Source organism: Cololabis saira, chromosome 23 (genome assembly GCF_033807715.1).
Source record: "Cololabis saira isolate AMF1-May2022 chromosome 23, fColSai1.1, whole genome shotgun sequence".
Lineage (NCBI taxonomy): Eukaryota > Metazoa > Chordata > Actinopteri > Beloniformes > Belonidae > Cololabis > Cololabis saira.
In genome coordinates, this window is record NC_084609.1 from 13618711 (window position 1) to 13635746 (window position 17036).

General features: G+C 39.4%; 1 protein-coding gene across 1 annotated transcript in view; it reads left to right on the top strand.

The window, feature by feature from the left end:
* Positions 1 to 5614: 5614 nt before the first annotated feature.
* ntn4 (netrin 4) overlaps positions 5615 to 17036 on the top strand; it is a 35037-nt gene continuing 23615 nt past the window's right edge. Inside the window, exons 1-2 of the mRNA XM_061714486.1 lie at positions 5615 to 6036; positions 7825 to 8375. Coding sequence (XP_061570470.1) covers positions 5991 to 6036; positions 7825 to 8375 — 597 coding nt within the window. The 5' untranslated portion in view covers positions 5615 to 5990. The remainder of the gene's footprint in view (positions 6037 to 7824; positions 8376 to 17036) is intronic.

A 17036-nucleotide genomic window follows, 5' to 3' on the forward strand; every position in this document is an offset into this window, starting at 1 on the left:
ACTAGAGTGAAATAATTTTTTCTCAAAGAATTGCAACTCAACCCTGATGAAACATTAAAGCCACTCTATGTAGCAACACCTCTTTGGACCACATGGGGGCATATACATATGCTTTGTTGACAAGAGTTACTGACACTCTGCACGAGTGAGTGGGGACGGTCCGGCACATCTCGTAATACCACTTTGTCCTACAAGAGGTTTCACTCCATTGCTGACATGTGACCTCTCTTGTGACATGCTGCCCCCGTGTGGTCACAGCTAGTACTGCTGCACTGAGTGGTTTTGAGAAGGTTTTGGTTTGTTTTTAAAAAAGAAAAAACAAGTTAAAATGATCAAAACTTTCAGCAAAGCCACAAACGGCTAAATAAATCTCCAAGAACTGCAACGTTGCCAGTGAATTTTAGTATTAACGTGCCCTAGTAGCCGAATTTAATTTATTTGTCTGCTCTTATGTTAAGCACTTTGAAACATTGTTTCGAAAAATGCCATGAAAATATTACTTGTTCTTTATATAATTTTTTACCAGTAAGACACCAATCGGCTAAAGCCTTAAAAAAAATGCAACATCATTTTGGTTTTGTCTCAAATATTATAGACAACATTTTTTGATATGTATAAAAACACACCTATTAGAATTTACGTAAAAAGACATGAAAAGAGACAAAACATGACTGGAAAGACATTATAAATCAGTATTAAGAGACAAAACGGTTACCAGAAGATTATTATATCCACAAATGAATGAAAAATCACCATAAATGAGTTGAAGTTGGTTACAAAAAGAAAATAAATTTAACAGAAGAAATGAGACAAACAAAATAACAAATAATTATAAAAAATACCACAAAGACATTAAAAAAACTGGACACAGTGATGCAAGATTTCCATAAAGTGAAAGTTTTGGGACCTTTTGCATGTCCAGTTATATGTTGTACACACGAGCACTGTCTAAAGATTCAAACAGGTGTTCTTTATTGAAATTTCTTCACATTAGAATTTCTAATTGTGTTTATTTCTGTCAGTTCTTACACTCTGGATACACATTTTAACTCACAGTTGGTCAGATTTCTTTTGAGATCCTTCAATGATTCCTGTCATCATTTCCAGGAAGACATCTTTGTTAAAATGGCCAGTCAGTCCTGCCACGTCTCCTGCAAACGTGCAAAATCACTTTTAGCCATGGTAGAGATAACGTTGGTTTTTGACCCGCAAAACTGACACTTATTAATCTCAGCTACAACCACATTTCCACCAAACCCGCTGAACTTTCATGCCAAAGGTGGGAGACATCAATCGGATACCGCGGTCACGTCTGCACACTGAGCGGAGCCGCAACCAGCAGGCGGTTCCCTGGCTTTAGTTTGAAGACTGGAAATGTGCTTCGGAGGCATCTAAATCCCTGAGAAAGAACAAAGTTTGTCTGGTTCACTGAGAGCGGGGCCGGTGGCTGAACCAGGGTAGACTGAACAAAATGAACAGGTGAGATAGTTTAACTTGGCTCAGTGCTTATTGGACATGGGTCAGAGGCAGAGAAAGCAGGTCACGGTCCGATTACACAGCAGACAGAGAAGCCAAAGCCGTGCTGTGTTCAGTGGAGCTTCACTCAAATGGGCCTGAGCGGAAGGAAGAGGTCCCCGACATCCGCCTTGGACCTTTTTTTTCTCCGTCAATCCCAGTACTCGAGTTGTAAAAAAAAAATCAGGGGGGATGGTGGATTTTATCATATGGGGACAGATAATTTGTGCCGATTACAAATAATATAATATATTACAAATAATAACACTGACCAAAACACCTGCAGAAATACTGCAGGAATGACATAGCAGTAGTTAAATGCAGCCTTCTGTAAGCTTTAAATATCCACTGGGCTTACATCAAATACATCTAAACACAACAATAAAAAACAGTTTTCTGAACTTATCAATATGACTCTGTCCTTCACAGGATAAGTAAAAATGGGTCACTGCAAAAACTCAAAATCTTAACAAGAATGTTTGTCTTATTTCTAGTTAAAATGTCTCATTTTAGTAAAAAAATCTCATTACACTTAAAACAAGACTCATCACTGGAAAAAAACAACAATTTTCACCTGTTTCAAGTAGATTTTCACTTGAAATAAGTAGAAAAATCTGCCAGTGGAACAAGATTTTTTTTGCTTGTAATGAGAAGATAAATCTTGTCCCACTGGCAGATGTTCCTACTTATTTCAAGTGAAAATTTACTTGAAACGGGTGAAAATTGTCAAATAAGTTATTTTTCTGGTGTTGTTTTCCTGGTGATGACTCTAAATGTTGAAATAGCAGTAAAACCACATTCATTGATGAAATGAAATAAGGGATGGAAAGGGGGGATGGCAGTTTTACAGGGGGGATGATTTTTACCGTTTTTATTTCAGGGGGGTGCCATCCCCCCTCATCCCCCCTCAACTCCAGTACTGGTCAATCCTGAGCACTGGGGGGCGCTCTACATCCTGATCAAATATTGAAGTTGAAGCAGCTATAATGACCCCCAAAACCTCTGGAGGACTAAAAGCAAGTTCTAACCCAACACTTTTCCCCTCTGATTGAATCAAAAACCTTCAAAAACTTCCACTTATGGGCATCTTATGGGCTATTAAGTAGTCGTTATTGAGAGCAGAGGCTCAAGTGGAAAGCAGAACTGGAATTAAAGAGCTTGACCTTTATTGGCTCGCATATTTCACTGGTTCTGTATGGACGCTGACAATGTCGTCAACAAAGGCGGCGACAGGGTTCAGCAGAGCAACCAATCTGTGTTCCTCGAAGTGCGTCAACAGCTCACGCAGCATCACTCCGAGAGGCAATTAGTCAGAAATGTGTAGAAGAGCATTCATTTACAAATCAGCTTCTCACTGGGCTCCGTGTGGTCGGGTCTGGGGTCCTGAACTGTTGACAGTGCATGACTCTTCATTCAATCAGTGAGCTTATTTGAAGTCTGCACTCTCTATATGTTCACTAATGCATGATTTAATCATTATATAAATCAGATCCTGAGAATTTTACAAAGAAAACAAGCAAGGGACGAATAGTTTAGAAGTTTAAGTCGTCAAAAAGGTAAGATCAACTCGCTTCTTCACTTGATTCCTCTCAGAAGCTCAATCATACCCAAATCTGTGGTATTTCAAGGCCCAGTCAACATCTGGAAATCTTAATCTTGCTATTGAAACTATTCCAAGAATGTCTGTTCACTCCGATAATGCACAGCATTTTTAATGAGGTCAAGGTTGGAAAATACAAGCAAAATCCATATCAAAATGAAGCTGCGATGCTCCTTTTGTTCTGACTCCTTCATATCATTGGACATGACATATTTTCCACCCACATAAATGAGCCTTGCTTGTGTTATTATTAGCGATTATCTTTTCCTTGGACAACTTTGTTACACCATATCAACACCTGCCGGTGTGGAGATGCTCTGACCTGTTCATCTTATCATCACAGTTTCTTTTCCTGCTTTTATCACCTCAACTCATTAAAGGAACAAGATAATGAATGTTATTCACATCACGTTTGTAGCAAATGTTGAAATTGGATTCAGCAGATTAAATTAAGGCTACGTACCTCTAATGATAGTGTAATATAACTTTAAAACTTGATGTCTCCAGAAAATGAACATCGATGGGAAAATGTCATTAGCTATGGGGACCAGTTAGGAATTCATGATTGAGCGATCAACGAAGAGAAAACAAATAAAATATGTAAAATATCCCCAAATTATGTAAATGAATATAAAAGCCATTTTGAAGCCATGTTCAATAAGAGGCATTGACAGTATTGTGCTAATGAATGGGGACGGTCCGGCAGGGGTTGCAGTACCAATTTGTCCCACTAGAGGCGCATAAGAGCTGGTGCCTTTTGTTGGGATATGCTGCCCTTATATGGTCATTATGATCTAGTGTGGCTTTAGAAATATTTTTATCACTTATTTTCAGTTGAGAATAGTGATGCCTTCAACTATTTAATACATCATTATCTTGAGACAAAGATATGATTATTTTATCCTGAGATAACATAACTATTTATTAATTTATGTCAAGAAAGATAATTTGTTTTTATGAAGATCATGACACAGTTGAGAACATGACCCTTTATTATCTTGAGATAATAAAGTACTTCCCGTGTAATCTCAGGAATGTCAAACATTTAAACAATTGTAACAATATTTATGACCCATTTTCTGTTGTTGATGTCCAACAATTTTACAAGATGCGACTCTAAATCTAAAAGAACTTTCTTAATTCAAGATGAATTTCATTCTAAAAAAGGTATGTAAATGTCAATTTTCTGTCAAAAAAGAAGTCTCAAATGACAATTTCACATTGTTATTTTGAGTTTTTCGGCTCAATCTAGCCGTGGCTTGGACACAGCACAGAAGATCGTCGGCCGCCCCCTGCCCTCCCTAAATGACATTGCAGACTCTCAGGGGCTGAAAAGGGCTAAAAGGATTTTACAGGACCCATCTCACCCCGGGAACAGTCTTTTTGACCTGCTGCCCTCCGGCAGGGAGGTACAGAGTCCTGAAGCAGCAGACAAACAGACTCAAAAACACCTATTATCCCGGGGCCATTAGACTGTTAAATAATACACAACATAGCATAACATAACAAAACATAACATAACATAACAGAACAGAACAGGTGTATTTTTTTGAATGATGTGGGAGTGATGTTTGGGTCACAGTTTGTTGCACTTTATCCATACATTGTTTGTATTGCTTTTATACTGTGCCTTTTATACTTATTTATTCCTCTTATTTTGATTGCTTCCTTTGCACTTTGGTGGGAACATCCCAACCAATCTCATTGTAACGTGAGCACAATGACAATAAAGTTTATTCTATTCTATCATTTGCACGCACAGTTTAAAATAAATAGCATCTAGAACTACGGAAGAGTATTAGGGCCAGGCAGGAGAAAAATTAAAATAATATTTTAGAGGAGGAAGATTTTTTTTTTCATTATGCACTTCGAGAAAAATGTCGAAATGTCGAGAAAAAAGTCAAAATGTCGAGATTAATGTTGAAGTACAATTTCGAGAAAAAAGTCGAAATGTTGAGAAAAAAATCGAAATGTTGAGATTAATGTTGAAGTAAAATTTCGAGAAAAAAAGTGGAGAAAAAAGTCGAAATGTTGAGAAAAAAGTCGAAATGTCGTGAATAAAGTTGAAATGTTGAGAAAAAAGGCGAAATTTTGACTTTATTCTTGAAATTGTATTTCAACATTAATCTCGACATTTCGACTTTTTTCTCGACATTTTGACTTTTTTTCTCTAAGTGCACAATAAAAAAAGAATCTTCCCTTCTCAAATATTTTTTTTCTCATGCATGGCTCCTGCACTCTTCGGTAAGAACAGATCAATAGTTAGAAAGGGTTTCTTTAACAGAAGTTGCACGTGGAGGTTAAAGTATTCATCACTTTCTTCTGCTGGAGGGGGAAATACAGATCTACTTTCACTTAAATCATCAAGACTTGCACTTAAGACGTCTGAGACTAGTGAAGCTGTTACTAGAATGTTCCTTTAAGTTGGAGGGGAAAAAATGCGTCCAAAGAGGCGGAGCCGCGCTCTGCGCTGTCACTACAGCAGGTCTGCGAGGCTGCGGCTGCTTAGAAATAGATGTGCAGGCGGCGGACGCTCGCACACTGCAGGGAAATGAACCCCGACGAGCCGGACAGAGCTGCTCTCCTTCTCCTCCAGAGGAACACCAGCCGCCGTCCGGGATCATGCTGTTCTTTCATACGACTCACTTATTCTCGCCTCATTGGATCGCTGCTGAGTGAAAGAGAAAGTCCACACTGGATTTGAATCCTACGCACTTGTCTATTTTTTGTCGTTTTTCTTGTTTTGTTTTTAATCTACCACAGAGGAGTAGATCTTTTATACTTGATGTCTAAATAACTCCAAAGGGGGATTTTTTTTTTGTGTCTGGCGATTATCTTCTTCCCATATTTTGGATTATTGGTGCAGAAAGGAGACATGCTGATCATATTTGTGATCATTCTGGCCGTGTTGTCAGATGCAGGTTAGTGTGAACATGATCACTGGTACCCACAGCAACGTCAAGTGCAGCAACACTCAATTTGAAAGTTTAGTATTTAAAAAAAAAGTATATTCGTCTTTATATTAACGATTTTACTAATTCCTGCAAGATTTAAAATATTGTCACTTCCTCTTGTGACTTTTCCACCTGTGACAGGAACATACATTCATCACAAACCCAAGAAACAAAACTTTAGGGGAGTGCAAAAGTCAAATTATTCATCCAGTGAGATTTAATTTAATTCGGTTTCGATTAAAAACAAACCGAGAGAGATAACCCCACACTGGGACGTGAAGCTGCATGTCTCTCGGTGGTGTCTCAGAGGTCTGAAGGCTGCTCATCCTCCCAGACTTCTCTGTGTCAGAGTCACCGCTAAGGCTGTGGTCTGTAGTGGACAGACAGGTGCACAATGCTGCTATTATGCGCTTTGGTAACATTTCCGATCAAGGTAAATCTCTTGACTTGTGTACACACGCACACAGACGCACACTCATAGTGAGTCACCGTCATTCAGAGCTGACTTTGTCGCTCTCAGATCATAATTTTGTTTCAGGTGAGTCTGTTCACTGATCCCTGAACAGTTTATCATTAGTGCGCGTTTTTCTTGAGGCTTTCCTTGCTCTCAGTCTCAAACTTGTTCCTCCACTCTGTTTTAAATCATGACATTATTTATACCTCTATTGTCGAGATGACATCTTAAGTTGTATCATTAAATCATCTTAGCACGTTGACATACATACATACATACATTAGGGCTGGGAGATATATCGATTTTAATATATATCGATATATTTTCAAACGCGATATGGTACGAGACAATATCGTTTATATCGATTATTAAAATTTTTATTTTTTTTATTTTTTTACGATTTTGATATAGCTTATTTTGTGACAAATTGGCTTGAATGTTTTATTTGAGATTTGCACAAATGTTTTGTTATTTGCACAACTGTCAACCTCAGTGGAAAAGTCTGCCTGTTACATTGTATTAATTGCACAGTGTATTTTAATGTAATTGTTATGCAGGAAAGGGATATTTGTTTTATTTTTTTCAAGAAGCATTTTTATTCTATATATGCAGGCAGTTTATTTTTATTTAATTTGTTTTATACATGTTGATATTGTGCAGACCTCTGTTAACAAAGGAACCTGTGTGACATTTGGCACGAGGCTTTGTATTAAAACTGACTGTTTTTTTAAGGGTTTGCCTCAGAAAAAATGAAGCTAACAGAGATGCTATGCTATAATGCTTTGGGGGAAACACCAATTATGGCACAGAAAAAATATCGATATATATCGAGTATCGCCATTTAGCTAGAAAATATCGAGATATGACTTTTGGTCCATATCGCCCAGCCCTACCATACATACATACATACATACATACATACATATATATATATATATATATACACACACACACACACACACACATATATACACACACATATACAGTATGTGTGTATACAGTACAGACCAAAAGTTTGAACACACTTCCCCATTTGTTTGAATGAGTAGGTGTGTCCAAACTTTTGGTCTGTATACACACACACCGACATACATGTATGTATGTATGTATGTATGTATGTATGTATGTATGTATGTATGTATGTATGTATGTATGTAGCCTATGTATGTACTGTATGTATGTATACATACATACATACATACATACATACATGCACACACACATAGGCTACATATAGCCTATATACATACACACAAATACACACACATACATAATTTATTTCCCCCGTGTCCCCCCTGCAGGCTCCCTGGAGGTGTTCCGGGCCGGTGTGGCCCCCCGCTGCGAGAGCCGCGCCTGCAACCCCCGCATGGGGAACCTGGCGCTGGGCCGGCGCGTCCTGACGCAGACGGTGTGCGGCCTGAACGGCACCGAGCTGTCCTGCTCCTACTCGGACCCCGACCACAACCGGGCCTGCAGCGCCGCGCAGTGCGCCAAGTGCAACGCCGGCCTGCCGCACCTGTCGCACCTGGCCTCGGCCATGAGCGACTCCTCGTTCCGCCACCCCAACACCTGGTGGCAGTCCGCGGAGGGCGCGGAGCCGGAGACGCTGCAGCTGGACCTGGAGAGCATGTTCTACTTCACGCACCTCATCCTGGTGTTCCGCTCGGCGCGGCCCGCCGCCATGACGCTGGAGCGCTCGCAGGACTTCGGCCGGACCTGGAGGATGCTGCAGTTCTACGCCAAGGACTGCAACGACACCTTCGGGCTGGAGGAGGGCAAGGCTGGCCCGGGCCGGGATGGAGCCACCTGCACCTCGAAGTACTCAGGGGCATCCCCCTGCAGGCGGGGAGAGGTGAGGTCAAGCTGTTCTGATTATCTGGTTCATTTCCAACACTCTGCTCTGAGGGGCGGGAGACTGTCAGGGCCAGGTAAGGGAAAAATAAAAATAATATTTTAGAGGAGGAAGATTTTTTTTTTTATTATGCACTTCGAGAAAAAAGTCGGAATGTCGAGAAAAAAGTCGAAATGTCGAGATTAATGTTTAAGTACAATTTCGAGAAAAAAGTCGAAATGTTGAGGAAAAAAGTCGAAATTTCGAGAAAAAAGTTGAAATGTTGAGAAATAAGTCGAAATGTCGAGGAAAAAAGTCGAAATGTTGAGATTAATGTTGAAGTACAATTTCGAGAAAAAAGTAGAGAAAAAAGTCGAAATGTTGAGAAAAAAGTCGAAATGTCAAGAAAAAAGTCGAAATGTCAAGAAAAAAGTCAAAATGTTGAGAAAAAAGTCGAAATGTTGAGATTAATGTTGAGGTACAATTTCGAGAAAAAAGTAGAGAAAAAAGTCGAAATGTTGAGAAAAAAGTCGAAATGTCAAGAAAAAAGTCGAAATGTCGAGATTAATGTGGAAGTACAATTTCGAGAAAAAAAGTCGAAATGTTGAGAAAAAAGTCGAAATGTCGAGAAAAAAGTCGAAATGTCGAGATTAATGTTGAAGTACAATTTAGAGAAAAAAGTCGAAATGTTGAGAAAAAAGTCGAAATGTCGAGAAAAAAGTCGAAATGTCGAGATAAATGTTGAAGTACAATTTCGAGAAAAAAGTCGAAATGTCGAGAAAAAAGTCAAAATTTTGTGAATAAAGTTGAAATGTTGAGAAAAAAGGCGAAATTTCGATTCTATTCTTGAAATTATATTTCAACATTAATCTTGACATTTTGACTTTTTTCGCGAAATTGTATTTCAACATTAATCTTGACATTTCGACTTTTTTCTCGAAATTGTATTTCAACATTATTCTCGACATTTCGACTTTTTTCTCGACATTTCGACTTTTTTCTCGAAGTGCACAATAAAAAAAAATCTTCCCCTCACAAATATTTTTTCTCCTGCATGGCCCTAATACTCTTCCGTACTGTGGTGATAGTAGCCAGTCGGTGTATTTACACGAGCTCTTCAGAGGCCTTTGTTGTTGGTGGTGGAGTTGGCTCAGGTTTCACATTGCATCTCAGCAGAGAGGGAGTGATTTGTGCTTGTGCTGGACTTTGAGCACAACACAAAAGCTGGAGTATTTTTTGTATTTTACTCAATATGAAAGCCAACTTTCAGTTATGGTGGATGTCTCTTTGGTCTTTTTGCTTTGCTGGATCAAAACAACGTAATGAAGAGTAGCTTCCAGGTACACAGGGTTTTGCAGGCTCAATGGCGTCTCCCTCAAACGTGACCCTGAGACCATGGAGAGATGGTTGGAGGCTCCAGTCCTCTTCACACCAACATCTGTCTTTTCAGTGCAATGGGAACGTTTTCTTTTGTTTGGAATCCAGTCCTGGTCAGATGACTCTCCACTCGGCGCTGGTTTTTATCAGTTTTTATCAGTTCCACCTCAGATCCGCACTGATGGGTGTCATTTTCAACGGTTCAGTTGAAAATAACAATAAAAATAGCCTAATTACTTTAGAAAGTCATTGTTGTCAGAAACTGAGGTCCAACAGAGCCTGCTAGACGCAGCCTGATGTTATCAGTTATTGCTGAACTAACTAATGACTTGTCTCCGTGGAGATAGTTGTAGTTGCTAGATGTAACCCCAGCTCTGTGAGTACACGGTTGCCCCGGAGTAGAGAGGATGAAGGTGTTTACACTGGCTCTGGGTACAATATAAATCAGCTTGTTGTAGCAGGTTTACCTGTGTTTAAACAAACATAATACATTCAACGGTATTGTGTTGGAGAAAAAGATGAGTGTAGAGTCAGTCAGCAACCAACCAAAACTCTAACTCTCTTAATAATGTAGGAATTTCATAGATCTACTAGAATACCTGTGCATACTTTAATGTTAAACTAAACTGTACTTCTCCTCCTCTTTAAATGAAACCCAAACCCAAGAAACCCAAAGCTGATTGGAAAAGAAAAGACATTCTCAGTGGTTGTTTGAGGCCAGGCCAGACAATAAGCAGGCATTATGCAAATATGTTTCCTGGTGATAATAACTACCTTTGGTGTGCTCTTTGTAACAATGCAGCTCTTTCACAGGCACAGGAGGAGAAGGGAAACCCCCAAAGCACTAGCTGATCTCCTTAAACATGAGAAAATAAATAAATAACTTAGTGAAATTTCATGAAGGGCATAAAAGTAAGAAAGGTGGATGTGAGAATATACACACACACACCAAACTGATGAAATAATGCTTCACTTTAAATACTTTCATACACTTAAATTGGTCTAATCTGTTGTCGGTCTTTTTCGTCACCATCTGGCTATGAGTCATGTTTGACTGGATTTGAAACATCACGCCGCACACAGGAACACCAAAGTAAACTGTCAGCTCGTAAGGAGCGGTTCATCATTTCTCCGTCTCAAATTGATGCCATAAATCTTGGTCTTTACTGGGCCGCCACCATTCCAGCACAGAAATACAAATATTTGCAGTCCTTTAACTGACCACCGTGGGCCGCTTCCAAAAGAGAGTCGATCTGTATTGACTTGAATGTTAAAATGTCCAACTTTGCAGAAAAAAATAACATATTTACAGCCTGGTATAAACAGCGGTTTTGGTCTCCATTGCTACATTTTGTAACCATGGCTACTGTACCGAGGTACAGTACAGACCAAAGGTTTGGACACACTTCCCCATTTGTTTGAATGAGAAGGTGTGTCCAAACATTTGGTCTGTAGGCCTACTGTACATATTTTGTACCGTATCTCATGAAATCATGTGAAGCCACAAATTCATGTATAATTAGGGGTGTGGACTCTTGATTAAAATTGCCATTGACTGACTGTCATTACTTTTGGTGCTTGGCGATTAGCTCTGCCCTGACTTCTGATCTGTGAATAATGACCTAATTCATTCATATTTTAAGGAGAATATGTTTGGTTCAGCTGTTTTTGTATTAACAGAGCAACGGGTTGGCCTGGAAGGCTCTAAGTACGAAGATTAGCTAAGCAGCTGGAACTTTGTGTTAACTGTGCGTTTTATTTTCCCAATGAAGCGCATGCAGCTCTTCCGGGATGGATTGGCTCAGGGAGTTGGAAATCATGGCAGATAATTTCAGGACTTTTCCAAACAAAAGTCTGCTGGTATCCAGTTAATCAGCGATACCCGTAGACTTGCCATCTAACTCCCACGTGTGGCAGTCTAAGGGTCCCTTTGTCCCAGCAGAGATGTGCTAGTCCTAGTTTCAGCTCTATCGTGTGGGTAGGGGGCCATTGAAATAGGATGTTTGTGCAGATTTGATTACATTTTATTAGCTAGCAATATGGCTTGGCATGAGCTCAGCCAGCTAAGCTAAATAGCAAACTAAAACAACGTGGGTTTGTTCCAGGTCTCCTCATTTTGCTACATGTCTCAGCAGTACGAGGAAAAAGAGGCTTCAAACTTTTCAGAACTATTGTTTATATAACCTACTTTTTAATACATTTAAAAGTAGAAAATCTGTCATTATTAATATGCATTTTTATGACAAAAAGGAAAACGGTATGCATTTTTATGACAAATTGGAAAACGGTATATCTAACTTGTAACTTTTTCAGTAAACAGGAATTTTGAAAGCTAGATGGCCTCAAAGTTTCAGAACTTTTTTTTTTGTTTTTGAGTTAGCAGTCCTTTCAAACACTCACATACATACTCTCTAGCACAAAACTTATATTATGCCTCACACATAAGATCTAAGGTCTGTATTTAGACATCTGGCTGAACCAAAAGCCTAGAAATATCGGATGTTGCCCGGAGACATAATTATTAGACTACAGCCAGTAAGCTGCCAGACTGTATCCAGTATATTTCCGTCAACTTACAACATTCGCAAAAATATGTCAATAATAGATTCATGAAAAGTTTTGAATGTCTGCCTTTTCCTCAGATATAAAGCAGATAAACGCAGGTGTATAGGAGGGCGGCTCCACAGCTGCAGTGAAGCGCTGGAGGGGTGACAGCATCTCCTGTTCACTATGCAGCTATTTTCTCCCTCTGTGAATGAAGTGCTTATGATGCAACATTTTACATGATGTCTTTGAAGGGTAAATCCATGACGCAAACTCCCGATTTTACACTCTCCATCGTTTCCCCCTCCCTCCTGCAACAAAGTCAGATCTCTCTGCAGAAACTCACGCAACATGCAAGCAAGACATGGAGAAAAATGAAAGCAGAACCAGGTGGAGAGAGCTCTGCGAGTGCATGATTGAGTTTTTAATAAGTGTGCTCTGACTGTAGCATGCGAGAGCTTCCTGAACTTCATTGATGTTTAATCGAAAAAGTGTGTGTCGGGAGCTGATGCGTGTGGAGGAAAGCATTGGGAATCTTCCTGCTGCAAGACTCTGCAGTGCTTTCAGCAATTGTGGCCTTTCTCCACATAATTGTGGTTGAATATGTCCCTACATAACTTTAAGTCCATATGTCTTTATGCACAAAAGTAACATTTTTCTTTTTTCTCGCTACTGACTTCACATGTAGGCGGGAGCCACCTGTACAGGGAATGTAACCTCTGGTCTCTAACTCCTCAGGTGATCACTCTGAGGTGTAAAGAAGTCAAGCAGACCTCCGACAGACCAACTGTTTTAAAGCTGTCCACACTTTATCTGACTGTGTAGTTTTGTGTCATCTACAATGACTGCAAAACGTCTTGCCTATGCAAGTATCCGGACCGCAGCATAGATTAGTTGATCGACTGCTTCGGTTTGAGTGCTTGTCAGTAAGTTATCGAGGGAGTTCATGAAGCTTTTACCAGGGCTGTGGCGTGGCCTAACTGAGAAGGGAATCAGTTCTGACACTCATCAGGATCTGCATTTTGTCTTTTATTCCATCACTGGGTGACGTGTGCAATCTCAAACTGTTTCATATCAGCGAAGAAAAAGAAAACGATTTTGGATTCCACCTTCTCATCTATAGATAGATTTGTTAACATTAAGATGTTATCATGCACATTCCTAATGAGCTCATAAAAAGTCAGTTGTTGGACATAGACCTTGGAAAGCCAGCCAGGGAAAGTAGAAAACCTGGGTTTATCAATAGAAAGTAAATTTCACAGGTGCGGTGGAACTTGGCTTATGAATGCCTGCAGAGCTGTCACCTGAACTCCACCACATTCATGCATCATCAACTAGCTGCTTTTCACACCTTGTTTTCCTTCATTTGAGATGTGATTGGTGGTCTTTTAATTCCCTCATCTCCTTGCACGGCCTTCATCTGGAGCTCTTGCTGCGAGAACGGACGCCACCAGCTACTTATCGTGATTACAGAGTCGTTCATAGCTGCAATCACAGCAGCTCCTGTGAAATATACTTTGATGGGAAAAGTGTTTATGAAAGTCAAATTAATATATTGGAGTTTGGGACTAAACCACTAAACCATCATCTCAGCCTTAATTAAGTTCAGTTTTCAGTTATTTGTAGCTTTATGATACAGCTTAGCTATGAATATATCAACTTCAGGCCAAATAGATCATTATTACTACATTTCCTGCACTTTAAGCTCCAATCTAAACTTTATTTTGTAATTATTTTTATTATTATCATTTTTAACTTGGAAGTAGCTGTTTGACAAAACATTCTTGCCACCAAGTCAATTTCAGTGTTTTTTTCTGAGCTTTTGGCTACGTGGTGATGATCGTTGCATAGCAAACCAAATAGTGATTCATCCAGCTTAATGTTGACGTTTCATATTTGATTCATATGTTCCTGAGACCTCTGCACCACCCTCACAATCAAAACAATAAAAAAATTTTTTTTATAAAATAAGAAGTATAAAAATAGATAATATGACCCAATTAGAAAACTGTTGAAGTCAAAATTAGGGGTATTTTTAATTAAGATATATAATAAATACTTCATATATCACGTATTTAAGGGTTAATAAAAATCAATCTCACTAACTTATTACTGAAAATTCAACAGATATGATATTTTTCTCATTCACTAAACTGAAATGCCCATTTCGGCTTTTTGGATGTGAGGATTTGCTGCTTTTCTGTCAAAGTTATGTTTTAATTGCACACTTGAACAGACAAAAGAAGCCATTTGCGTACACCAAACAGCCCGTTTAATTTCAGTTTGTTGACAGCTAAACAGGTAATGAAAACATGCAAAAAAACAAGCCTCTAATCTTCAGGTCCAGCCTCGTTATTTTATTTTACGGTAAGAAAGCTTCACTTTGTTTTGAGTCTGCATCGGCCCAGAAAAGATTTACCTCCACTTGCATCAGCATTGTTTAAGTTTTTCATTTTCTTCCGTGTGCATCAGCGCATGTGAGCGTCACAGCTCCTGTGATCAGATAAGTGGGAGCGCAGGTTTGGGAACAGGAGGGTCGTAGCTCGGAAGGCTTACAGGCAGCAGGTATTCTCAGCTTTCAGCTTCTCCTCTTTCTCTGGCAGACATGAAAGCATGTCATCTCATGTGCTGAAAGATTTTCGTGTTCACCTGTGATTTGAGGAAAAAGTGTGTGAGAGAGAGGGAGAGAGAGTGAAAATATTCAGGGCTCCTTGTCTGTATGAGGTCAGCCGGGCTACAAGAATGTGAGCGTTTGTTACAGAGACTGACCTCCTTAAGGAAGAGAAAGGGGCAGACCAGCCTAGTTCACACACACAGACACACACACACACACATTTTCCTCTTTTCTTCAAAACACACACACTCCTTCGTGCCCTTTCAGATAAACATATACAGTCGTCTCTCCGTCCGTCTGCTAGGAAGGAAGTTCTGCTGCTCTGATGGATGTTGGTACTGTTGGCTAGACACCCATCCCCCCTCTCCGCTTCCCTCTTAGTCTTTCTCCTTCCATAAATGCCCATTGTGCCTGTTTACCAGATTACAGTCCACAGTGCTTTGATGGAATTAGGCCTGTTAAAGCTGGGCTTACTTTATTTTTTTTTCTCAACCTGAAGCCGGAAGAGAGATTTTCAGTGGCCCGCAGTGAACCCACCAAGCTCAACAAGCTTGATATCTGTTGCATGTTTGAATGGCATGTGAGGTGTGCAACTTCTTCACCAATTTTAGTGGTTTATACACTCAGGAGAGCACCCTGTCAACTCCAAGTAACCTTTTCCATTGACTGCACACTGGTGCACATGCTTATCTCACGGTTACTGCAACATTTTAATATTTCCCACTGATTTTTGTCAATACCGCAATTTCTGGACTATAAGCCGCACCTGTATATAAGCCGCACCCGCTCTATTTTTAAAAAAACTATAAAAAAAAAGATCTACAAGCCGCATCCGCTCTATTTAAAAAGATATTTCAGCCGCAGATATTTATGTTGTTAGATTAGATATTTACTACATGTACAGAAGGATTCTGAACTGTAAATGATGTACATGTTTGTACCTAAATAGATCCTTTCCTAACAGTGTCTTTTAACACAGCAGCAACTTTGCTGATTAAAACGGGACAGAACCAAGAGAAAATAACCAGTATTTATTTATCTATTTATCTGTTTGAAATCTGCTTCTACCTACTTCTATCTGCTAAAGAAGAAGTAGCGTATTCTTCTTTGCATTTATTTTGTCTTAGTTTTTATTCTAATTCCGGTTAAAGTGGTGGAAGAAAAATCCACAGAATAGCCGCACCTTTGTATAAGCCGCATGGTTCAAAACCTATGAAAAAAGTAGCGGCTTATAGTCCAGAAAATACAGTAATTAAATATATTTAAGAGTTCTTTAATGCTGTAAAAGAAAAAAAAAATCAAAATAAAATGTTGCTTCATGCTGTTACATTAGATAAATAACTGTAAGTTACATAAGTCACATGGATGACACATCCTCGTCACTTCTGTTTCCCTTCGTGTGCATCATTCCGGTGGGGTGGTGCAATTAAGTGCATGAATTTTTATTAGCCTTTTAAAATTGCTTTACAAGCCAATAACTGTTAATTGTCACACGGCATGTGTCCTTCCATTTAAAATAGATTTATAGATACACAGGATATATTTGGATGAAGATCTGCTATAAGTGCGATAAACATGGGTGTCATCTGCAAACTTGTAAAACGTTTTGTTTAGATCTCTCAGGTATAAAACTTTACACAGTCGGGAGTATCCTTCAGGAATGACAAGGAAAGCGGAAAATTAAATCAGCTGTTGGGTGTAGCTTATTTTGTTCTGCTTATCTGTGATAAGATTCATTACCACTGAAGATAAGCAAAAAAAAAAAAAAAAGAGCTCTTCTTTTACCAGTGATCTATGTTCCTGTCTTCAGCTGTGGTGATAAAATCTGGTGGAGCGGGCTCCTGCTCTGAGATCAGGGAAAGTTTGGATGTCCCAGACGCTTCCTGGGCATGTTCTTTCTTAACCAGGGACAACCGGCTGGACCGGGACACTCTGAAAGGATTATATATCTCAGTTTGCTGGAGACACGATTCTGTAGAAGAAGCTCCAAGAAAGCTCCTTGTGTTTTTTTTGGTTATGTAAGGAATCAACAACACTGATATGATTGAACTGTATATGTTTGTATTCATGAATGTGTGGATATACGAGTGTACTGATGCTGCTGCGGTGTCGCCGGAGTGTCGCGGCCCTTTTGTCTCGCCCTGAGT